Source organism: Lutra lutra, chromosome 14 (genome assembly GCF_902655055.1).
Source record: "Lutra lutra chromosome 14, mLutLut1.2, whole genome shotgun sequence".
NCBI classification, from domain to species: domain Eukaryota; kingdom Metazoa; phylum Chordata; class Mammalia; order Carnivora; family Mustelidae; genus Lutra; species Lutra lutra.
In genome coordinates, this window is record NC_062291.1 from 9,849,629 (window position 1) to 9,871,812 (window position 22,184).

Below are 22,184 nucleotides of genomic sequence, written 5' to 3' on the forward strand. Positions count from 1 at the left end.
TTTATTTCACAGTATTTTAGAGTTTAAAGATCTTGCATTACCGTGCGTATCAGTGAATGTTTAGGATCCCTAACCTCAAGTGGGTCTTGACATTCTGTCCTTGTGTGTTTCCTTAGGCGGTTCACTGCCCCATATTGTATTTCTCAAACCTCTTCTTCCTTCTCACTCTTAGCTGATAACTTACTTCTTATTTCATTGAGAAAACAGATGTCGCTGGAAGCAAACTTCCACATCTTCCCTCTACGGAATCAACCAACCTACCAGGAGTTCTATCTTTGCTCCTACCTGTGGCCACTGCCTTCTCCTGAACTCATGACAGGTAGAGATACACCTGTCCTATCTCTCTCTCCCTCACAAGCTTTTCCCTCTCTACTGGGTTTCTGTAGGATTATTCCCACCAACATATAAACATCTGATAATATATTTCTCAAACATACCAGTAATACCTTTCTTTTTTTTCTTTTATTTATTTATTTGAAAAGATCACAAGTAAGCATGAGGCAGGCAGAGAGGGTGGGCGGGGAGCAGGCTCCATGCTGAGCAGAGAGCCTGATGCGGAGCTTGATCCCAGGACCCTGAGATCATGACCCGAGCCAAAGGCAGAGGCTCAACCCACCGAGCCACCCAGGCGCCCCTAGTAATACCTTTCTTAGAACCTTTTCTTGAATCTCTTCATGGCTGACTCTCCCACATCATTCACACAAATTTCATCTTATCAGAGAGCTCTTCCCTATACAGCCATTTAAAATATCAACTCCCATTATATCTTTGTCCTAGCTTGCTTTATTTTTTTTCATATCCTTGTCCTGACGTAATTGATTGAGAGCAGGAATTTTGACTCTTTTGATCACCTCCCTCCATGATGTCCAGAAGAATATTAGAGGAATATTAGAAATATTAGAGGACCCCAGAATATTTCCTTCTATAATTCCATATTCTCTTCCTGCTGCTGTAACATTTTTCTGTTCCCCTTTTATAGCACAGTTCAAGAATTTTCCATACCTTCATCTCTTCTTCCTCTTCTTCCATTCTCTTATAAGTCCCTTCCATTCTGGATCTCATCCTCCCCACTCTACTGAAATGACGCTTGAGGAGGCCACCAATGAATAACATGTTGCCAGAAGAGATGGTCATCTTCACCTTCTCCCGCTCAGAGCTTGACTTCCCCTTTGCAACCTTATTGTACCTATACAATTGGTATAGGTTGACTCCTAAGTATTTATCTTCAGCAGTGACATTTGACCTGACTTTCGGAGTCTTGTTTCCAGCTGCCTGCTTGATGTCTCATTTGGATAAAAGTTATCCCAAACCTAATGTGTCCCAAACTGACCTCACCCCCCCTTCCCTGCTTCAGACTGCTTTCCCAGTGTTCCCATTTTCGTACATGGCACTGTCGTTAATCTGGGTGTTCAGCCCTAAAACTTGTAATTGTTCCTTTTCTCTATCTGCATCTCCTTTCCTGTCAGGCCCCGTACCCAGCATGGAGCCTAACTCAGGACCCTGAGATCAAGACCTGAGCTGAGATCAAGAGTCGGACACTTAACCAACTGAGCCACCCAGGCGTCCCATATTTTAAATTACATTCAGACTGTGGCCACTTCCCCACAGGCAGCATCCCAGCAGAAGTTGCCATCATCTTTTGCTTCAGTTACAGTAATACCCTCTCCACTAGCATTGCTGCTCCCAATGTAGAAGCCAGAATGAGTCCTTTGAAGTAAAATGAGTCCTGTTACTCCCCTCCTTACAACCCTTCACAGTTCTGTCCTAATTGGACTAAACTCTGAAAGTCCTTCCCATGGCCTGCAAGGGTCCTGCCCCACCTGGTCTCTGTCCTTGTTCCCTCCTCTTGACCCACCAGCTCCCTCGCTCTTTCTGGAGCTCACGAAACCCTTTCCCATTTGCAGAATGGTATTTGTTGCCCTGGAATATTCAACATGCTCACTCGTAACTTGATGTGATGGTGATTGTGTGTCCCCTCAGCCCAGAGGCTGATTCTGACCAGCGGGTGACATAACCCCCGCTTCGTTACTCTACCCTGTCCTTCTGAATGGTAGGCTCTAACCACTCTCCGGTGTTCGCTTTCACAACCGTTCATTTGCTGGGCATTTCTCTCTTCCTGCAGGAGTGTGAGCTTCGTGGGTGTGGGAACTTGCTCTCTCTTGTTGATGCTAGTGTGTCTTGAGTTAGTGAATTTAATCCTTACAGAAATAGGAATGATGCAGCAACAATTATTCATCTTTTATATTCTGAGCAGCCTGTCCTGGGTAGTTTGTGAATGTATTTTTTAATTAATCTCTCGCGTGACCCTCTGAGGGAGGTGTTCACTTCATGGATGAAAATACTGACGATCACAGTGACTAGGACAGAGAGCTGGGTAGCTGGCATTCAAACTCTGATTTTAGTCCAAAAATAAGGCTTTTCCCCCTTAACTTACATTACTTATTATTGCAGGTTAATGTGTTTTGGACAATTTATGACAATTTACTGTTAGGTAATGTTATTATTTCCACCTAATAGATGAAAAGGACTGAGGAGCAAGTGCTTGACAATTGCCTGGGGTCATGCAGCCAGGAAGGGCTGAACACGAGCTTCTGATCCTGGGTTCTGATTGGGCTCCTTCCCTGCAACCTCGGGGTTTCTGGAACAGGCATCTGTGTGTCTCCCTTTATCTGGGTGGCATTGGGTTGCCGTCCATTATCTTTGCCCCCCTGTAAGCTTGCATTTGTGAATTCAGTGCTGAGCTTTCCAAAATCTAGCCCTAAAATTTACATCATGAATTTGCTTCATGGACAAATTAACATTTTGCTCGTCTCTATAATACTTGTGTAGGCTGAGTGAAAATAACATAAGAGCTGAAATTTGCTGCTTCGCTTGGATTCACTGTCTACAGCATAAATGTACCCAATTCTAATGAGGAGTTCCATGCTCAGGTAGAACTGGCTGGTTCATTGATTCATTCTCATGTCAGAGAAAAGCACTCAGCTGAGATACTCACTGATTGCAACAGAAATGAGGTAAATTACTGGAAGCCTATGAAAATAGAGAGGTTTTGGCACCTGGCACACCGGATAGTAATCTCCCTTTGTATTATAGACTTTTATGTTTAGCAAGACCCGAATTTAATAGGTTTGTCAATTACAGAGATTAACTGGAGCCTGAGGCTATATACTGATATTTCAGTGTTTTCCAAAAGCAAATCTAGAAATTCAGACATTTGTTTTATCTATACATTTTGTGTGATGAACCTTTGTATAAATGTGCAGGTGGGGAGATCTGTATCGAAACCTATCCCAGAAGCAAGATTAAAGTAGTTTCTATGAATTTCATTATTCCATGTTGGCATGTTTTTGCTGAAAACTGTGGTGTTTATTTTCCTGTGGGTGGTATATATTACTATGTATCTGACTGCTGTTACGCAGTTTTGTTATGTAGTTTTTTGGATCAGTTTTGAAAGTTTGTCCTTGTGTTATGCAATGTCAGAAAAATATACTTACTAGAGATCATGGAATTGTATATGTAACACCTAAAGGGGGAGGGAGGAAGGATGGGAGAGACAGAGAAAGTGTGTGCAAGAATCCATAATGTCTGAAATTGCCTTATCTTGAAATTATACATATACATATACATATACATATACATATATATGGGTGTGTGTGTATGTGTGTGTATATATATATATATATATATATATATATATTCAGATGTTAAAAATTGCCTCTAAAATTACTTCTCTTTCTTTTCCATAATCTTACTTAAAATGTGATCTTTTTGGTATTCTTCCTCAGTGCTGGGATAATTAGTACATAGTAGTTTTCTCTTTAGGATTTTAATGTGGTTTGTACAATGTGAGTCTAGTATGGATTTCTGAGAAACTGTGCCACTCACTCACTGTGGCCTCTGCCTTTCCTCAGGAGAAGGCAGATTGGTTGAGATTGCATGCATATTTTAAAATATTAGCAATCTATTATGCATGATATGTACCTATATTTATACTTACATGTGGGTCTTATCTGCTCTGCACAGATACTAAATATTTCAGAGGAGTATGATTAAACATAGTTAATTTTTCATAGAAGTATAATATCTCATAAATGGTTTGTACAGTAGGTAACACTGTGGTCTAATTGCAGAATGAATCCTAAGGGGTCATCCCATCTGGTGTTGTCTTTGGTCTCTTAATACTTTCTGCTTGAACATCAGCCAGGTGACAGGGAGACATTATTTAGTCCTAAATGACTCTGTCTCTGTGTTCGGACTTAATGCTTTATGTGCAGAGAGGAGCACTCCTTTCCTTGAAGAGCTGTTCCTTGGGTTGTGTTCCATGTAGAGGTGTGAGAGAGCCAGACTAATACTCTTAAACCCAGCACATACACGAAGTGCATTTTTAACAGGACTTTTCTATCTGTGGCAGTCTTTAGTGCCCAGAAGGAGTTTCAGATCATTTCAGAGCTGGGAACATAGGCTTCGCATCTATGCATGATATTTTCTAAGTGGAAAAGAGAAACCGATAAATTTCTGTTGATGTGACTGTTGGTGCATGTATCTGTCAAACTTAATCTCTGTCTGGCATGAAACAGACACTGAGAATGTCTTAAATATGTTTGGTCTTTCTAGATCTGATTTTTTACTTGCAAGTCAGTTTTCTTGTGATCAAGGTCAAGTTAAATGCTTAATTTTTGCAAGCTCTTTCCACTTACAGTTCTACATATATGAACTCACATATTATCCAAGCCATTTTTGGCTCTTGAATTCCCTTTATCTTTTTTTTTTTTAATTCCAAATTTTGTTCTATCACAGCTCTGAACATATTTCAGAAATTTATTTTCTAAAGATTTATGATAGGAACAAAGAAATTTCATTTACCTTATGGTTTCTGTGAAACTTTTAATCTTCTGGGTGGTATTTGTGAGGGTAGTTTCACCCCCCCCCCATTTTGAAATAAAATTTCATTAAAGAATAGATGGGATATTAATCTCAGGAAACAAACTGAGGGTTGCTGGAGGGGAGGGGGTGAGAGGGATGGGGTGGCTGGGGATGGACATTGGGGAGGATATGTGCTATGGTGAGAACTGTGAATTGTGTAAGACTGATGAATCACAGACTTGTACCCCTGGGGCAAATAAGACATTATATGTTAATTTAAAAAATAGATGGGATATGTCCTATCAGGATAGCGGAATGTATTTTTCATGTAGTCTTATTGGGTGTATCAGTCCCGACCTATCTCAGTTCTTCTGTAGTTGAGATCTGATCGATTGATGATTGTACCTGCATCCATAAATTATTGGTGAGGTGTTGTGCTTCTTAGTATAGTAGCGTGTGTGTGTATGTGTAGGTTTCCTTTAGTAATTCAGCAGCTCTAATGTTAGGTGATTTACCTTGTCAGGAACATCTGGTGGAGGGGACAGTTAACCAGGCAGGAAGGAGTGTATTCCCTAACTGTTGAGAATTGCCTGTGCACAGTGAAAGGAAAAATCAGGATAACTTTTGCTGGGTTTTATTACCCTTTCGAAGCTCCCTGCGGAGAGTACTGCCTTCTTGTCTGCCCCTGGGGCAGACCTGTGCCCTTGACCTTCCTCCATCTTCTTTCCTTTGCCACCGCTCTTCTATCTTATCCCTGCCCCTGGGGTTCAGGGTAGTGTGGAAACGTAGGAAAGCAGTGATGGAAGGGGAGGATGCTTTGCTGAGTTCTAAGCGTACAGTGTTATTTTGTCAAGTATTTTGATGAGTCCCAAAGGATATGGCAAGTGTCAACGTATTAATTCGTTCTACAGCAGTCCAGAAAAAGTTTTAAGCTAGTATTATTCCATCTCAGTTGTGAAAGTTAAGAAGGTCCGTTTTCCTCTTCTGTCCCTCTGTCTCTACTTAGATTTTAAGAAAAGACCGAAGAAAAAGCAATCGAGCATCATTACTTCAGACTGTCCTTTCTTGGCCTACCGTTTGTTGACTAAGTTGTCATTATATATTAATGATACATCCAACCTTCTTTCTCATCTCACCACTTCCTTCTACTCCTCCCTTCAAACTAATTTGCTTATTTCATTATATTTTTTCACTTGATTTTAAAAATATTATTTAATTTTAGTGAGGAGGAAGGGGCAGAGTGAGAGAGAATCTCAAGGAGACTCCAGGCTGAGCACGGAGCCCAAGGCAGGGCTCGATCTCACAACCCTGAGCCGAAACCCAGAGTCAGCCGGACACTCAGCTGACTGTGCTACCCAGCCGCCCCGCTCTTGATTTGTTTATAACCCAGTTCAACCTGCATATGGTAACTTTGTTCACTTGCCTGTAGCCACATGATCAAACATATTTGATAAAAGGAAATTGGAGGATTAAGTTCAGTTTCTGGGTCGATTCCTTAATTTCCCCAGGCAGACTCTTGGTGCAATGATTTTATGTCAGTATGTGTAGAACTGTGCAGCCTAGAGGTTCGAGGATAGACTTCCCACCCCATCCCATCACACCCAGCTGGGTAGCCACAGACAAGCAGTTTACTGTCAGGATGGCTTTTTCCTCATCCGTAAAGTAGCTGTAGTAATAGCACCTGCTTGTCCTCATAAGCACAATATAATACTTACCTCCTAGAGCTCTTCATTTACTCACCCAGTGACGGTGTTCTGGGCCAGATGTGCTCTGTGATGAGTAGAAGTTGCTAAGTAGAACTGATCTAGGACTTCCCTCAGTGTGTCATTGAGGAAATGCACAGTACTTGGGACATAGGTGTCCTGTGGTGGTTAGCTGTTCCTGGTATTTGGAGGAGGTAGTTCTAGCAAATAATAAATGGCAGTTCCTTTCCCCTTTACAGGCACAGAAAGAATCCATTCTTTTATTTTCCAGATATCCTTTATGAATGTCTCCTGTGTGCTGGGCACTAGGTATCAGTATAAACAAGGTAGGCAAGAGCTCTTTGTTCATGGTATGTATGTAATTTTAGGGGAGAAGAGGATGAGCAAGAAAACAGTTAAGTAAAGAAGACAGTTGCTGAGCAGGACCCATGGTATAAAGGAGTGAGAGTGATGAGACTGGGGTAGAGTGGTAAGTAACAGAGAGGACTATATGGTGAGCTGTCAATAATGGGAAGGAACAGGCCTGACAGAGGTCCAGAGGAAGAACATTTCTGCAAAGGGAAAGGCAAGCAAGTCAGAAAAGGGCTTTCCACGTTTGAGGAATAGACAGGAGATGTGTATGGCCGGATTGTAATGAGCGACATGGGGAAGGGCAGGAGAGATAGTTGTAGAACTGGAGAAAATAGAGCATGTGGGGTCTGATAGACCATGAGAATGAGTCTCATGAGACATGCACGAAGCCTGGGATGGTGGGAGAGCCCGTGAAAGGAATGCAGGCATTAGAAGCAGGAAGTTAGGTGTCTTTTTTTTTTTTTTTTTTTTGAAGATTTTATTTATTTTAGAGAATGTGAGCAGGAGAAGGGCAGAGGGAGAAAGAGAGAATCCCAAGCAGACTCTGTGCTAACACTGGAGACCAATGTGGAGCTTGATCCTAGGACCCTGAGATCATGACCTGAACCAAAGTCAAGACTCAGACGTTTCATTGACTGAGCCACCCAGGCACCCAAAGGTGTCCTGTTTTAATTACATTGATTGACAGTGCTGCTTATGGAGATAAGGAACATTGGGACATGGCAAAATTGGGGGGAATTTAAGGAAGATTGACATTTGGGTATGACAAATTCCAAGAGGAATATAGACCTATTAAAATATGATCATTATCTGTGACTCTTCATAAGATAAAGGCTTCTCTATACCTTGTTTGATGTCTTTGTTGGTTTCTGCAGCATTTAAGAAAGACATTCAGCACCTCTGTAGATGATTCCAGCTTTTGTTTCTTGTCAAGTCTTAGTTGGTAGGAAGCTAAAATTCCATATCAGTAGAACTTGCTGCTGGCCCATGAGAAGAGCAGGGTGGAACTCTAGCTCTGTTGGTCAGAACAGTGCAGATCCTGGAGAACCCAAAGCTTTCCTTAGAGCCTATTAGTGCACTAAATTTACTGCTTGCTGATAGATTTCCCGATAAAGTGTATCAAGATGAAAAAGGTGAATCTCCCCTGTAATGGAAGTGTTTATTTCTACCAGACTGGGACTAGAAAGGCACTGATGAAATGTTTATAGATTCAGAGGAAACATTCTGCCTTGTGCCTTAAGTTTGGATAGCTGCCACTTACAACTTGGAAATTAAAAACCGGTCTTATGTCTTGATTGTCTCTGATATTTGGGTGTTTCTATCCAGCTCCCCTTCAGCTCACTTTACCCAGGCACATGCTGATGTTGTCCTCGCGGTTCATCAGCTTGCATATGCCATTTTGTGTATGTATTTCAGCCTGACTGTCCACAGCACCGAGCCCCAGATTACTGCTGTATTGGGGAGAAGAGATTAAAAAAAAAAGTGCTACTATCCTCTTGCATAAAACCACATACATAGTATGAATAGTCAGGGATGTTAATGAGATATCCTTTAGTTGCCTCTACCAAAAAAAGAGGAAAAAAAAAAAAGGAGGAAGCTAGAGATAGTTTACAGAGTAAAAGTGTGAAAGGTAATTGCGATGTTTGAATTTCTACCAGAAGGGAATTCCATCCTCCTCCTTTTGTCTTTCCCACAGAACCATAAAATGCAAGTCCTGGAAGGGACCTGGAAGGATAGTCCGTTCATTTACTGGTGAGGAGCTGAGAACTGAGTGGTCACACTGAGTGTAAGCGGGACCCTAGCCCTGTGAAGAATAATATTACTCAGGAGGAAAATAGATTTTTTTCCCCCCAGGCTTCTGCAGGGTTGATTCATTGGTGCTGTCCATGCTTCAGTGGGCTTTGACATACCCTCCGGTTCTCTCTCTGGGGGGTGTGTGTGTGTGTGTGTGTGTGAGAGAGAGAGAGAGAGAGAGAGAGAGAGAGATTAGGAGTCTTCAGTTTTGCTTCAGTGCCTTTAGTTTTATTGCAAAGCGTATGTCTTTTGGCCAGGAGTCCTGAACTAGTCACCTGTGGAATCTGGTGTGCCTCTAGACTTCCATGTCCCGGTTTCTCTCTTTTTCCAAGACTTGTGACCGTTTTATTGATGTCCAGCTCAGGCTGGACCCTTGAGATTGCTATGTCTGCCCCCAAATCACGTGATAGGAAGCCACAAAAGAGAGTTCTTCGGGCACATGCAGACTATTCATGGCCTCCCTTCCAAAATGCTCACCTCAACCCATTCCTTGGTTTCCAGTCTTATGGCTGACTCTGTCACTCTTCTTGCTGCCGCTGTCAAAGTTGATAGTTAGGTCCATTTCTCATTCATGATTTTGGTGCTGTTAGGAACATCAGTACACATGCTTTCTCATACAAATAAACAAGATTTCTCTCTGGGGAATTTATTTAGGAATGGAAGTGCCAGCTTACAAGGCATGCATTTTCAACGATGCCACATTGTTACCTAACATGGTTTTTAACCATTTATTCTCCCATCAGACATGTACAAGAGTTTGCATTTTTCCACATTGGTGCCAACACTTGGTATTGTCAGAACCCCCTCCCCCCCGCAGTCTGGAGAATATGGAGTGGATTTTATTTCCTCGTTAGTCTGTATTTTTCTAATTACTAATGAGATCAAACTTCTTTCTTATTATTCACCATTTGTATTTCATTTTCTGCTGAAATGCTATTGATGCTTCTGCCTATTTTTGTTTTTTTTTCCTCAGTTACTCTATATATCCTTCATGTATGTTTTTGTTTTTAGTATGAATTTCAAATTTCTTCCCATATATTTTGATTTATTGTTTTACTTTATGGTGCCTTTTATTGACTACCGGTTCTTAATTTTAGTAAAGTTGAATTTCTCAATCTCTTTGTGTTCTTTATGTCTTGCTTGAGAAGTCCTCTTTTATTACAAACTTATACCAATATTTACCTGTATTTTCTTCTAAAAGTCAAATAGTTTGCCTTTGCAATTAAATATTCTTTTTTTTAATTTTAATTTTTATTTATTAGAGAAAGAGGATGAGCAGGGAGGAGGGTAGAGGGAGAAGCACAGTTCTCAATGAGCCCATGGAGCCTGACATGGGGCTTGATCCCAGGACGCCGAGATCATGACCTGAGCCGAAGGCAGATGCTTAGCCAGCTGAGCCACCCAGGTCCCCAGATCTTTAATTCTTAGAATTATTTTTTAGGTATGATAGGATATAGGAATCCAATTTTATTTATTTTTAATAAATTATGAATTTGGGATTTTCTTCACTCTTATGTTAATACAAACTTAACACTCTATAGTAAAGGTATGCTATCTTATATTCTACATTTTTTAGTTGCATTGAGTTATTTTCTCATTAACCTAAGTATTTATAATTATGTTTAGTGCAGCGTATATGGCAGGAGCCATCTAACTGATCGTCAGGGAAGGACTATTAATGGAGAAAAGGGCCCATTCTCACTCCGCGTATTTTCATGGTTATGTCCAGAGAAATAGCAACATACTAGATTTTCAACAATTTTTACTGCATTCATATTCACAAGTACAAATTTATTGAGGAGCATGTTTTTAATTAATTAATATTATTTAACTGATATCACTATAATTTTGTTACAACTTCTTACCAAATTCTGCACTCACCGTTTCTCACAGTATTATCTCTTTATCTTACATCTCTTCAGTCAGAGGTCATTCGACCGTTGTTACTAGCATTGGGTTCTTTTTTTTTTTTCTTTTTGATTTTATTTATTTCTTTGACAGACAGAGATCACAAGTAGGCAGAGAGGCAGGCAGAGAGAGAGAGAGAGGGAAGCAGGCTCCCTGCTGAGCAGAGAGCCCGATGTGGGACTCGAACCCAGGACTCTGAGATCATGACCTGAGCCGAAGGCAGCAGCTTAACCCACTGAGCCACCCAGGCGCCCCTAGCATTGGGTTCTTCAGGGAGTGTCTTCCCAGCGTGGTTTTTCTGTTGGAAGCTCCAACTGAAGCTTGACTTGACTGGATAAGTGCCTCCTCAGGTGAAGTCTTTAATGTTGATTAAGGAATGAGTGATTATGGAGGAGAGCTCTTCATTCCCAGAGCTGAGAGTGTGTTGTGCGTTTCGAGTCTGTATCTGTCTTACAGATGTTGCTCTATGAGGAGATCTTGGGTGCTTTCTTCACTGATCTGTTCTCAGAGCAGAAATTCTCTGGAATCCTCCCAGATGGTTATACCTCCTGGTAAATGTCCCCTTGCCTTCTTCCTTAAAGATGATGACTTTTTGCCCTTTTCTTCTACATATGGGAGCTGGAGCTCACCCCAAACCCCTCTACAGTAATGACAGAGATGGACCTCCTCTCTTGTGCAAATTTGCTCATGTTTTTCATTTATCAGTGAAGGCCTTTCCACACTGATTGAAAGCACAGAGTTTCTCTGTCATACAGATTTTTTAGTGTGAATAAGTGTTAGCCTTCTGGCTGATGTCTTCCCCATAATCTTTATAGAGTCTTTCCCCCCTGTGTGGGTTCTCTGGTGTCTCTATAGGGGTGTGCTGAGGCCCAGCGCTCTTCTGTTTTCATCACATTTATAGGATTTCTCTCCACTGTGAAGTCTCTGATGTTATCTAGGGACAGAGTATACATTACAGGCTGTGCCACAGACATTTCAATGTATTTTTACTGGGTGAATTTAAAAATGTACTTTTTAGGGCTGAATGAGGACTGAAGGCTTTTATACCAAGAATATAGTCATAGAGTATCTCCTTGTCTGAGTTTCCGGGTGGGCATAAAGGTTAAATCCGTAGTTGGAGGCTATTCTGTCTTCATTTTATTTATAGGGTTTCTCTCTAGTGTGACAATTTTATTTTGGTCCAGTTGTACAACCACCATTTCTGAAATAGGAGCTGTCTGGATTTTTTTCATATAATTTGTCAGCAACTCCTGCTACTTCTACCTTAATAATATACTATGTTCAAATTGTTGCGTCTGTAGTAGCGTCTCGGCAAACATAGGTGATGACCTGCAATTTGCATGCTTATCATTGGCATAATTTCAGTTGGCGCGTTTGATTAAATGGCATCAGCACCCCAACATCAAGGTTCATATTTCATTTACCAAGATATATCAACTGTGAGGAACCGCATAAAGCACAGATTTCCCTGCTAGCTCTTTATTTTATGAATCGCGGTCAAATACATACCAGATGGACATCATGATCAGTGACCCAGCAGAGTGCTGCTTTCAGAGTCTATGGTGATTGGTCACTGCACCTCTGGGCTCCATGTCCCACACAGACAACACCTGCGCTGTTGCATTAGTTATCTCCTCATCTCCCTGTGATCAAGGCTTCCGGTATTTCCCAAGCATGGGTAAGTGGGATTGGCCAACAAAGATGAAAGTGCAGTAGAGAAAAAGTAGGAATGCTGGAAATGAAATTCTGATGGAACATTAGTGGAGTCATAGAAGCAGTGGGAGTGGGAGTATGGACAAGGTTAGCCCTTGCAAAAGCATAGACGTGCAGCCAGAGGGCCCGGGTGAAGGCCACCTCGTTGACGTAAATGAGGAATATGGTTGTGAGAAAGAGGTTGGAGATGTCCCAGAGGAAGTGACACCAGTTAAGAAATTCACATTAAACTCTGAAAATGCTGGAGAGTGATCTAAATGTAGGAGTAAGACCATTTGCCAACACACTGAGGAGATGCTCCTTCCAGAAGGAGAGTTACATAATGAGAAGGATAAGGCAGGCCCTGTTCAGACTGCTCTGGATAAGGGTTTTACAAAGAACAAAACACCTTAATCTCTGTGTTTTTAATGTTTTAGGTTATAGGAGACTAAATATTTGACTTTTTTTTTCATTTTTTTGGTACTTTTATAACTGATAGAGTTTTTAATGTTTGGACAAAAATTTTTTAAAGATCATGGAACTGTCATAAGCAATATTTCCAAACATTGCTAGGCATGGTCATTTTTATGGTTGTGCTAATGAGCAAACTGAGAATAATCCATATTTTTTAAATGAATGAATATAAATTCAGTGCAAGACCAAAAATAGGGGCTTTTTTTTTTTTAAATTGTGTTAACTCATTTGCTCTGATAACCACATGTTTGCTGTAAGAAAAACATATAATAGAGATAACATTTTATTGGGCCATTTGCCAGAAAAGCCAGATGCGATGATGATGTAAAGGATACAAATTTGTGACCACTTACCACAGTTCCTGGAATATAGGAGGCACTCGATAAATGCAGCATGTGTCTGGAATTGGCTCACTTCAGTCCACCTCCAATGCTATACCCTCTTCTGAATATCTTCCTCTCCCCTGAATGGCTGAAGTTGCTCACTTCAGGTCATTGTGCTGCCTCCCTGGGTTTAGTACAGCACCCAGTGGCCCCCCATTTCCTCAGCAGAAGCCAAAGATCTGACTCTGGGCTCAAGGCCTTTCATGGTCTGGCCCTACCCATTAGCTTCCACCCTCCTGTCTCTGACGGCTCTGTTCCAGCCACAGGGACATCCTCTGTTTCCTTGACCATGCTGGATGCCTTCCTGCCTTGGGGACTTGCTTTGGCCATTCCTCAACCTGAAGTGTCTGTTCTCCTTCCCTGTTTCAAGTCTTGCTTGGAACTCATCCCCTCAATGAGGCCTGGCCATTCTATTCATAATTTCAACCTTCCTACCACAGCAGCACTCTTGATGCCTCTCACACAGTTCCATTATTTTTCACAGAACTTTAACCTAATTTACAGATCTGTTGTGTTTTTGTTTATTGTCCCTCTTCCCCTACCAGAATGTAGGCATAATGAATTCAGGGATCTTTGATCTCTAAAGTGATTTATCTCAAGTGCTTAGGATCTATCCTATTACATACTAGATCCTCAGTAAATATTTATTAAAAGATAAATGAATGTCTGAAAGAAGCTACTGCTGTTGTTTGATAGTTATTTCCCATGTACTATTCCAGCAGACTTGGCAGCATTTGTTCTAGAAATCATGTCTTATTTACTCATCACAGAATTGCCTGGAATGCAGCATTAATCTCTGTTCTAAAGCGTTGTCAGGTCACAGGAAGAGTACAAGAGCATTTAACAAAAGGAATTCCATCCAGCATATATTTATGGAGCATTTACTATATCTGAGTTGGATGATGTGATTGCCTTGGATTTTAACTGAAGCACTTTTTTCTTTTTCTTTTTAGAGAGAGTGATGTGTATGTGTATGCTTGTGTATGCACGGGGTGGGGAGGGGCAGAGAGAGAGAGGAGCACAAGAGAAAGAATCCCAAGCGGGCTCCATGTTTAGTGCAGAGGAGGGGCTCAATCCCATGACCATGAGGTCACGACCTGAACCAAAACCAAAAGTTGGACACCTAACCGACTGAGCCACACAGGCATCCCCAAAACAGTTATTTTCAGTGGACCCCTGGTTTCCATAGAATTCAATCTGACCCGCTTCACCAATAGCCATAGGATGCAATACATATAGTGAGCTTTTTAAATTGGAGTTAGTTGTGGAAAAATTATTACCTAACCAAGGGAGAAGACAAGTTATGGAAGGTGTAGACGTGGATAAACATTTCAAAAGACAATCATCATAAGGGTCTAAGAAGAATCCCTGCTGTGATTTGAGGGACTTCCTAATGACCTGAGTGAGGAAGAACATTTCTTGACTTACCAAGAGGACGGTATGTTTGATTTGCTTAGATGGCGTATGGAAAGAGTTGTAACCAAAGTTTTATTACGTTTATGGGGAAATGAGGGACTAGACTAGTGCCCCCTCCCGCCAGTAATCTCATTGATGCTACAGGTGCTTACAATTCATTAAAATTTGTCACAAATATAATAAGATCAGCAGTTGTCCTCAAATACTGCCCTATTTCCTGGCTGAATATGACCAGAAAAATCACGTAATGGGATCATACCATGCTAACTTTAATTGGAAAGGTAGGGTCTTACTTTGGCAATTCTAAAAAGCAACTCAATTTTGTCAGTGTGGCAGCACATTTATGAGTAATCCAGAAGTGGATTAAGGTAGTCATTTACTGAGTATGTTACATGTGCCCAGCGCAGTGTTAGGTGCTGTAACTCAATAATGTCATTATGTATTGTTATGTAAAGTGAAGGAATATAGAGGAATATAGTGGTATAGGAGCTCAAAACAAAGGAACTGAAAAAGCCTTGTGGGTCCGGGAAGGCCCACCTCAAGAATGGATGCTTGAGTTAAGATTTGAAAGATGAATATGTCTTTAACTAGAGGAGGGAGAAAGGGTTTAATAGTATGTGCAAACTCTGGTAGGCGCAGAGGGACGAAGGAAGGTTGGTTGGAGGAAATGTTGGGGTGGTACTGTCTATGCAGAGTGGGTCCTTGTAGACTAGAGGAGTTTTTTGGTCCTTTCCCTTAGAGTAATGGGAAGCCATTAAAACCTGACATTATGGTCAGGTTTATGGGGTGGCCTTGAGGTGAAGCACCACGGGAAGGGAATGTGCAGTGTGGAAGACTACTCAGTGGGTTTTGAAGATAATAACCAAGAGATGACAGTAGCTGGTATGATGAGAAGTTGATGGATTTGGCATAGGATTCACAGGACTTTGGGGAATTGTAAGCCAGAGAGCATTCTCTCTGAAGTGCTATTTATTTTCACAAAGTTCATAAAGTTTCTCCTAGAGTATTTTTTCACAATTAATTTCATTCAAAATTTGTAAAAAACAAACAACAACAACAACAAAACAAGTACTTCCATTTCTTCCAGTTTGTTTTATATGAAATGGACAATGGTATAAGTTCCAGTGTTTCGAGGAAAGTTCTGGTATCTTCTTATGCTAGTCATTCCCAGTTGATGAACAGACTTTGAAATTTAAAAAAAAAATAATGAAATAATAGAATGTAGGCAGAATAGACTTTTGTAGCATTTTGGCTATGGAATATGATATCTTGAGTTGAATCAAAATTTGTCGCCCTAGGTAATAGACCTAAGACATGGACTCAAAAAACCAAGAATACTGAAAGGTAAATATTTAAGGAAGATTTTAGTTTTTACGGGCTAAGTCTGGAAAAGTGAGGGCCATTGTGTGCATTTTGGCACTCAGGTGCACCAACAGTGCGCACAATTAAAGTGGGAAATGAGAGGAGCCTGGACCTCAGGTAGGGTGGCAGAGACTAATTCAGAAGCTTTATGACCCAAGAGATACAATGTATAGCCTTACTATTCTGTTACCTTAATAGAATTAACTCTCTGGAGTCCCAACAGGATGAGGCTGTGCTTATTAGTCTTTGCTCTTGGAATAGAAAAGAGATTTCGTGTGTGTGTGTGTGTGTGCGCGCGCACGCACGTGCGCGTACCTGTATCCATATGCACACATGTATATGTTGGCAAAAACCAGATTTACTGCACATGGGTTATAATAAATTAAAAAACTGCTCATCATGACTTCTCCAATGCATAGTAGTAGGCTCTCAAGCCAGCATGGTTCTGGAGAAAAATGATGCTTCAAGATGAATGATGAGTTAATTAAAGGGACCTGGCAGGTTTTTATGAGTGGTGTTTGGTCCATCCAATGCTCAGTATATTTTACTTTCTGTCAGAAAGGAACCCTCTGCTCTGGAATATACAATCACAATAGCTCCCAGGTAAACTGGAAAAAGCGTGATAAGTGCATCAGGCTCGGTGCTGTCATTCCAAGTGGAATCATGATATTGCACATTGTAGTTAGAGCCTCTCTCCTTGGTGGTGGGGCAGAACGCTCTTGAACTTAATGTTGCTTCGTGGCCAGGCACTCCATCACACAGTGTTGATGCACTGGATTGAAGCGACACTTTGCACAAGTGAGTTGGTTTTATAAACCTGGTAGGGTAGTTCAGTGTGTTACTTATATCAGTTCCCTTCCCTAATATGGCTGGGATGGACCACATATCAAGGACCATCTCCACGTGTGCTCTTCTTTCTGGTTCTGTCCAAAGTATATGGACTTATTTTAACACGCAGCTACTACTGATGGCCTCCAAGCTCTTACAAGAGACTGCTCACATGTCTCCTGACATCTCTCCCCTTTCTGGGACCCACTGGGGATCTTAGCCTCTCAGATCACTGGTTCAAAATCCAGGATCAGCCCCACCGAAGCCCAACAGAAACAGAATCTGCATTTCCCACAGGTGATAGGATCCACATTAAAAACTGAGAAGTACTTTTCTAGCCAGCAAACATAGTAAAAAAAAAAAAAAAAAAGCTGAGCCATCTAGAAGCATCGTGGGGCCAAGGACTCTTAGATTCAGATAAATTAGGTTGAATGATCAGTGCCTAGAGATATGTATAATCAGCTGGCTCTGTGAGCATCAAGTTACCTTGAGTCTCCTTGTCCTCATCTGTATGAGTGTGGATAAGATCTCTTCATCTCGGGATGTGGGGAAGAGTAAATCCGTTAGTGCCAGGACCAATACACACTACACTTCTTGACCAATATGATGTGCCCCCTCTTCTCTTGGGGGTTTCCTCAGTAGCACTGTTGTTGTCGCCTGTCCTATATCTTTTTATTTTCTCTTAATTCTCATTCCCAGACTGTCTTTAATGAGTGCATGAAAGTAATTATTTACTAAGTGGAATTTAGATGGTCTCCAGCATCCAGAGGAGCCCATCTTACCCAAGAGTGCAGTTTGCATGCTCGAGTTAGTTCCAGAGGGGGAATGAGACAAGGTAGTAAAGGACTGGGGGGATTTGGTAAGCCATGGAGCACATCAGCACAATTCGGTTCTTGGTTATTAGGCTGCGTATTTGGAAAACAAAATATATCTTCGATGTTGCAGATTACATAAGCAACAAAAACCCTTCATTATTTTTATTATAGCCATGCCGAGCATGAATTAATATTCAGATGTACTCGTTATATGAAAATAATGCTTTTTTTTTTTTTTAAGCGGATGACTTCTTAAGTGTAGCAGTCAAGTGTTCACTGGAAATTAATGAGCACCTGGAGGGAGAGTGGGGAGGGGATTATTAAGAGATCGGACTTTGCCTGTGACTGGTGCTGTAAGTCAGTTATTAGGTATTGCTGCACCGTATAGGAAATGAAGCAAGTACATAGCATGATAAAGGTTTTAAATGCAGACTGGAGTTGTACTTTTCCACTGCAGACAGCAAATTCTTTGGGTTAACCTGAAAGGCTTGTTTTCAGCTTTTGAATTTTCTGTAAAATTTTTTTTTTTAAGATTTTATTTATTTATTTGAGAGAGAGAGACAGTGAGAGAGAGCCTGAGAGATGAGATGGTCAGAGGGAGACTCAGACTCCCCATGGAGCAGGGAGCCTGATGCAGGACTCCATCCCAGAACTCTGGGATCATGACCTGAGCTGAAGGCAGTCGCTTAACCAACTGAGCCACCCAGGTGCCCTCTGTAAGATTTTATTTACTTATTTTTATTTTATTGGCAAGAGAGCATGAGAAAGAGTGAGAACAGGAGCAGTGGGGAGAGGGAGAAGCAGGCTCCCTGCTGAACAGAGCCTGATGTGGGTCTCGATCCCAGGACCCTGAGATCATGACCCGAGCCTGAGGCAGACGCTTAACCCACTGAGCCACCCAGGCACCCCACATATTTTGTTTAAAAAGGACCATGATAGCTCCCACTTAATTGTCTGCTTGGCGCCTTCTGTGTGTCCGTCCCTGTGTGGGTCCTTTACCTTGTCATCTTAGAGATTCAGTGCTTGGTCTAGGATCTTTGATCTGCAGATGGCAGAGCCCGGATGGCCGGTCCAGCTGTTGCTGAGTCTCAAGGCCATGCTTCTTGCGGTCCTCATGCTGCCTACACGGAGTTGTCCATTTGTCATCTCTTCCCTTGTATAACTCGTCCCGTACCGCTGCGTAGTTAGTTGGAAACCCGTGGGGATTTCACAGGACTGAACTGGGAGACCCTCTCGGCACATTTTTAAACAACTGAGGCTCATTTCGAATGCAGACAAGGGGCCAACATGTAGATGAGCCGAGACGACTTTTCAGGTCAATGTGAACCCAGGTGTTCTGTTCTTGACCCGGCCGCCTGAGCTGGTTTTGGAGCGCTGTGTGTGCCTGCTGTTGGAACCGGGGCTGGTCCTGATGACGCTTGATGTCAGATGATTGCTTGGTCATTTTGATGATTAAAACCATGAGCGAGAGTGCTAACGTGGAGATTCTATAGTTTATCGCTCCTCCTGTAGGTTGTGTGTGAGGATCAGTAATGCTAGTGAGGAAACCGTTGACTCCTGAGTAGTAATCACCTCTTTCTCCACCTTCCATCCAGTTACCTTTTTTTTTAAACAAGGAAAAATTCTCTAGGGATTGATTCTGGGGAAGTTGTTGTTACATTTTTAATAGGTGCTAAAATTTTTAATTTTTAATAGGCGCTAAAATCCTAGTCTTCTAGGTCTGATTTAGACTGTCTAGGCATGTCAAACCTCACTTCCCCTTTCTCTTTGCCTCCCCCTCTGCAGGACGACGAGGTGGTTCTGCAGTGTACCACGACCATCCAGAAAGAGCAACAGAAGCTGTGTTTGGCTGCAGAAGGGTTTGGCAACCGGCTTTGTTTCTTGGAGTCCACTTCAAATTCCAAGGTGGGATAAAGCCTTTCGAGGTCTTCCAAATATTCGGGTTTTACTAGTGGTACTGAAGTTATGTATGGGCACTCTGTTATTGTCTGTGGAACGGATAAACTGAAGGGGATTTGAAAAATGTGCTTATTACCCATTAAGCAAATTTTTTGTCGAGCCCTTCCTTTTCGCACGCAAGTCAGGTAAGTTTGTTGACAAGAATGAGACTGAGCTCTTATCCCCATGGTGTTTATGTCCTAGTGGAAAAGTAAACAAATAAATGAGTGGTATGATTTCAGAACTCAGGGCTATGGAGAAAGCAGAATAATGGGGTATAGAGTGATGGGGCAAAGGCTTCCCCTTTCCCAAAAGGTATTTGGGAAAGGTTTTCTGAGGCAGTGCTACATGAGCCATCTGGAATGATGTGAGAGAGAGTGAGCTGTCCCTAGTTTCTTGGAACATTCCAGAAAGAGGAGCCACATAATGCAGGGGTTCTCAGTTAGTTTCCCTCAACTGGAACTGGTCATGGAGGCCTTCCAGGCCATGGCCAGGAGTGGAGGTATCGCTCTAGGATGAAGGGAGGCCATTGGAACCGGTGAACAGTGCAATTTGATTTAGCCATTGCTTTGTGACTGGAGGATGTTGAGAGAACAAGCCTGGAAGCAGGGAGATGGAGATCCGGATGGGAGCTGCTGGTTTTTCAGACTACAGTGATGGTGGGGGGCCTGGGGGGTATTGACAACATGCCTTGCCGATGTGCTGAAGGATCAGACCATGTGGACGAAGGGAAAGAGGAAGATGTCTGATGGGTGGGGAGTCAACCAGAAATCAGTCCGTGTAGTCATCCTTTGTGCAGTACTTTCTGGTCTCCGGAGTCCTTGGACAGCCAATCTCATTCAGCTGCTGCAGTAAGAGTGTGACAGTAAGAACTGTCACATCCACTGTACACATGGGGATGTAGGAAGCAAATAGAGGTCAGGTGCTGTGCCTAATATGGTTAATGGGACTCGAAGCCACAGTGTTAGCATTGGTTTTCCATGCTTACATCTCGGCCTGCTGGCTGCAAATCCCTCACTCTTTCCTTGATACCACAGTACCTCTTCGGTTATTCTGTGAAACTATGCTGAGCAATATATACATAGGATTCATTTATTATAATAATTCCATGCCAAGTAACATGATTCACCTTATAATAGTGGGTGGCAAAACATTATGTGTTTTTTAGCCCTGCTTAGATTTATTTTTGATTCAACAAGTGTTGATTGAGCGTTCTCTTTGTACAAATTATGATATTAGGTGTTAGTTGTGAAAAGTATTCTTAAGAGGACAATATTAAGCATTTTAACATAGAGCACATCCCCCGTGGTTCCTGAGATTCTGTGGTGCGTAGAACCAGGCACACTGTTTAGCTAGCTGGTGTTGGGTTTTCACATTATGGTGAATGCTGTGTTGGCTATTATTCTCTCGTTCCTGTACTGTAAGAGGGGGTCTCCGTGTTAAAAATGAATGCTCCTGATTTGTGGTAGGCATTTCATGTGGTACTGAAGGCACTGACGAGGGCTAGGCATCCATTTAAGCTGGTTCCTTCCTGGGAGGAATACTTGACACTCTCATTGTTAACTCATGATGAGCTAGTGAACCAACCATTTGGACCATTTTTGTTGTCATCCTCTTGTATTCTTTTTTGGCGTCTTTGAAAATGTGCATGTGGAATGAGATACAGGGATTGGTTTTTTTTTGGTTTTTAATTTTTAATTTTTTATTTTTTCAGCGTAACAGTATTCATTATTTTTGCACCACACCCAGTGCTCCATGCAATCCGTGCCCTCCTTAATACCCACCACCTGGATCCCCCAACCTCCCACCCCCCGCCCCTTCAAAACCCTCAGATTGTTTTTCAGAGTCCATAGTCTCTCGTGGTTCACCTCCCCTTCCAATTTCCCTCAACTCCCTTCTCCTCTCCATCTCCCCATGTCCTCCATGTTATTTGTTATGCTCCACGGGGATTGTTTTTATCAAACATAGAATGAATAGCAGTTGATGTCCAGTAAGCCTATTGGAACTTTTTTTTTTGGTAAGTACTTACAACATAAATACACTCTTACTTGAAAACCCCCTACTGTGTCATTGTGTGACCCCACCCCCCCACCCCCGGTATTTCCGCTTGCCTTTGTTATGTCCTTCCTGTACTTCTCAGCTGGCTGAAATGCTGCTTGTCTTTCAAAGCCTATTTCAAATAGTCCTTCTTCTGGATTGCTTCTGTCCAAGGTCCCTGTGTTCTGTTCTCTGTGTTGTTTGTTGTGTACTTTGTTAATACTTCTGTTATGTTGCCAGGTGGGCTTAATTCTGTATAATCCACACCAGCTTCTCACCTGCTCTCAGATAGCTACACCAGCTTCTGAATTCCCTGAGGAGCAGAGCATAGCTCACTTATTTTCTTCTCTCTTACTGCTTAGTACTGGGCACAGTGCCTTGAACCCAGTAAGTCATCCCCAAAATTAAGGAGAACCTTAGGTTTGAAAGGGGACCACTACTCTTGGCCCAATTATATCTTTTATAGACTTTTAATTGTTTTATAATTACAGTGTCAAAACTCGATCTCATTCATGTTTAAAATATGTAAACCGAGGTCCAGCTGTGTTTTGGACAGATACATGTGGATTCGATTTCCATTGGTGGAAAATGGGAGATGGTCCTTCTTTTCCTGCCTCTCA

General features: G+C 41.9%; 1 protein-coding gene across 7 annotated transcripts in view; it reads left to right on the forward strand.

The window, feature by feature from the left end:
- RYR2 (ryanodine receptor 2) overlaps positions 1–22,184 on the forward strand; it is a 738,447-nt gene that overhangs the window by 183,163 nt on the left and 533,100 nt on the right. For all 7 annotated transcript variants that reach the window (XM_047702071.1, XM_047702073.1, XM_047702075.1 and 4 more), the window contains exon 2: positions 19,375–19,494. In XM_047702071.1, coding sequence (XP_047558027.1) covers positions 19,375–19,494 — 120 coding nt within the window. The remainder of the gene's footprint in view (positions 1–19,374; positions 19,495–22,184) is intronic.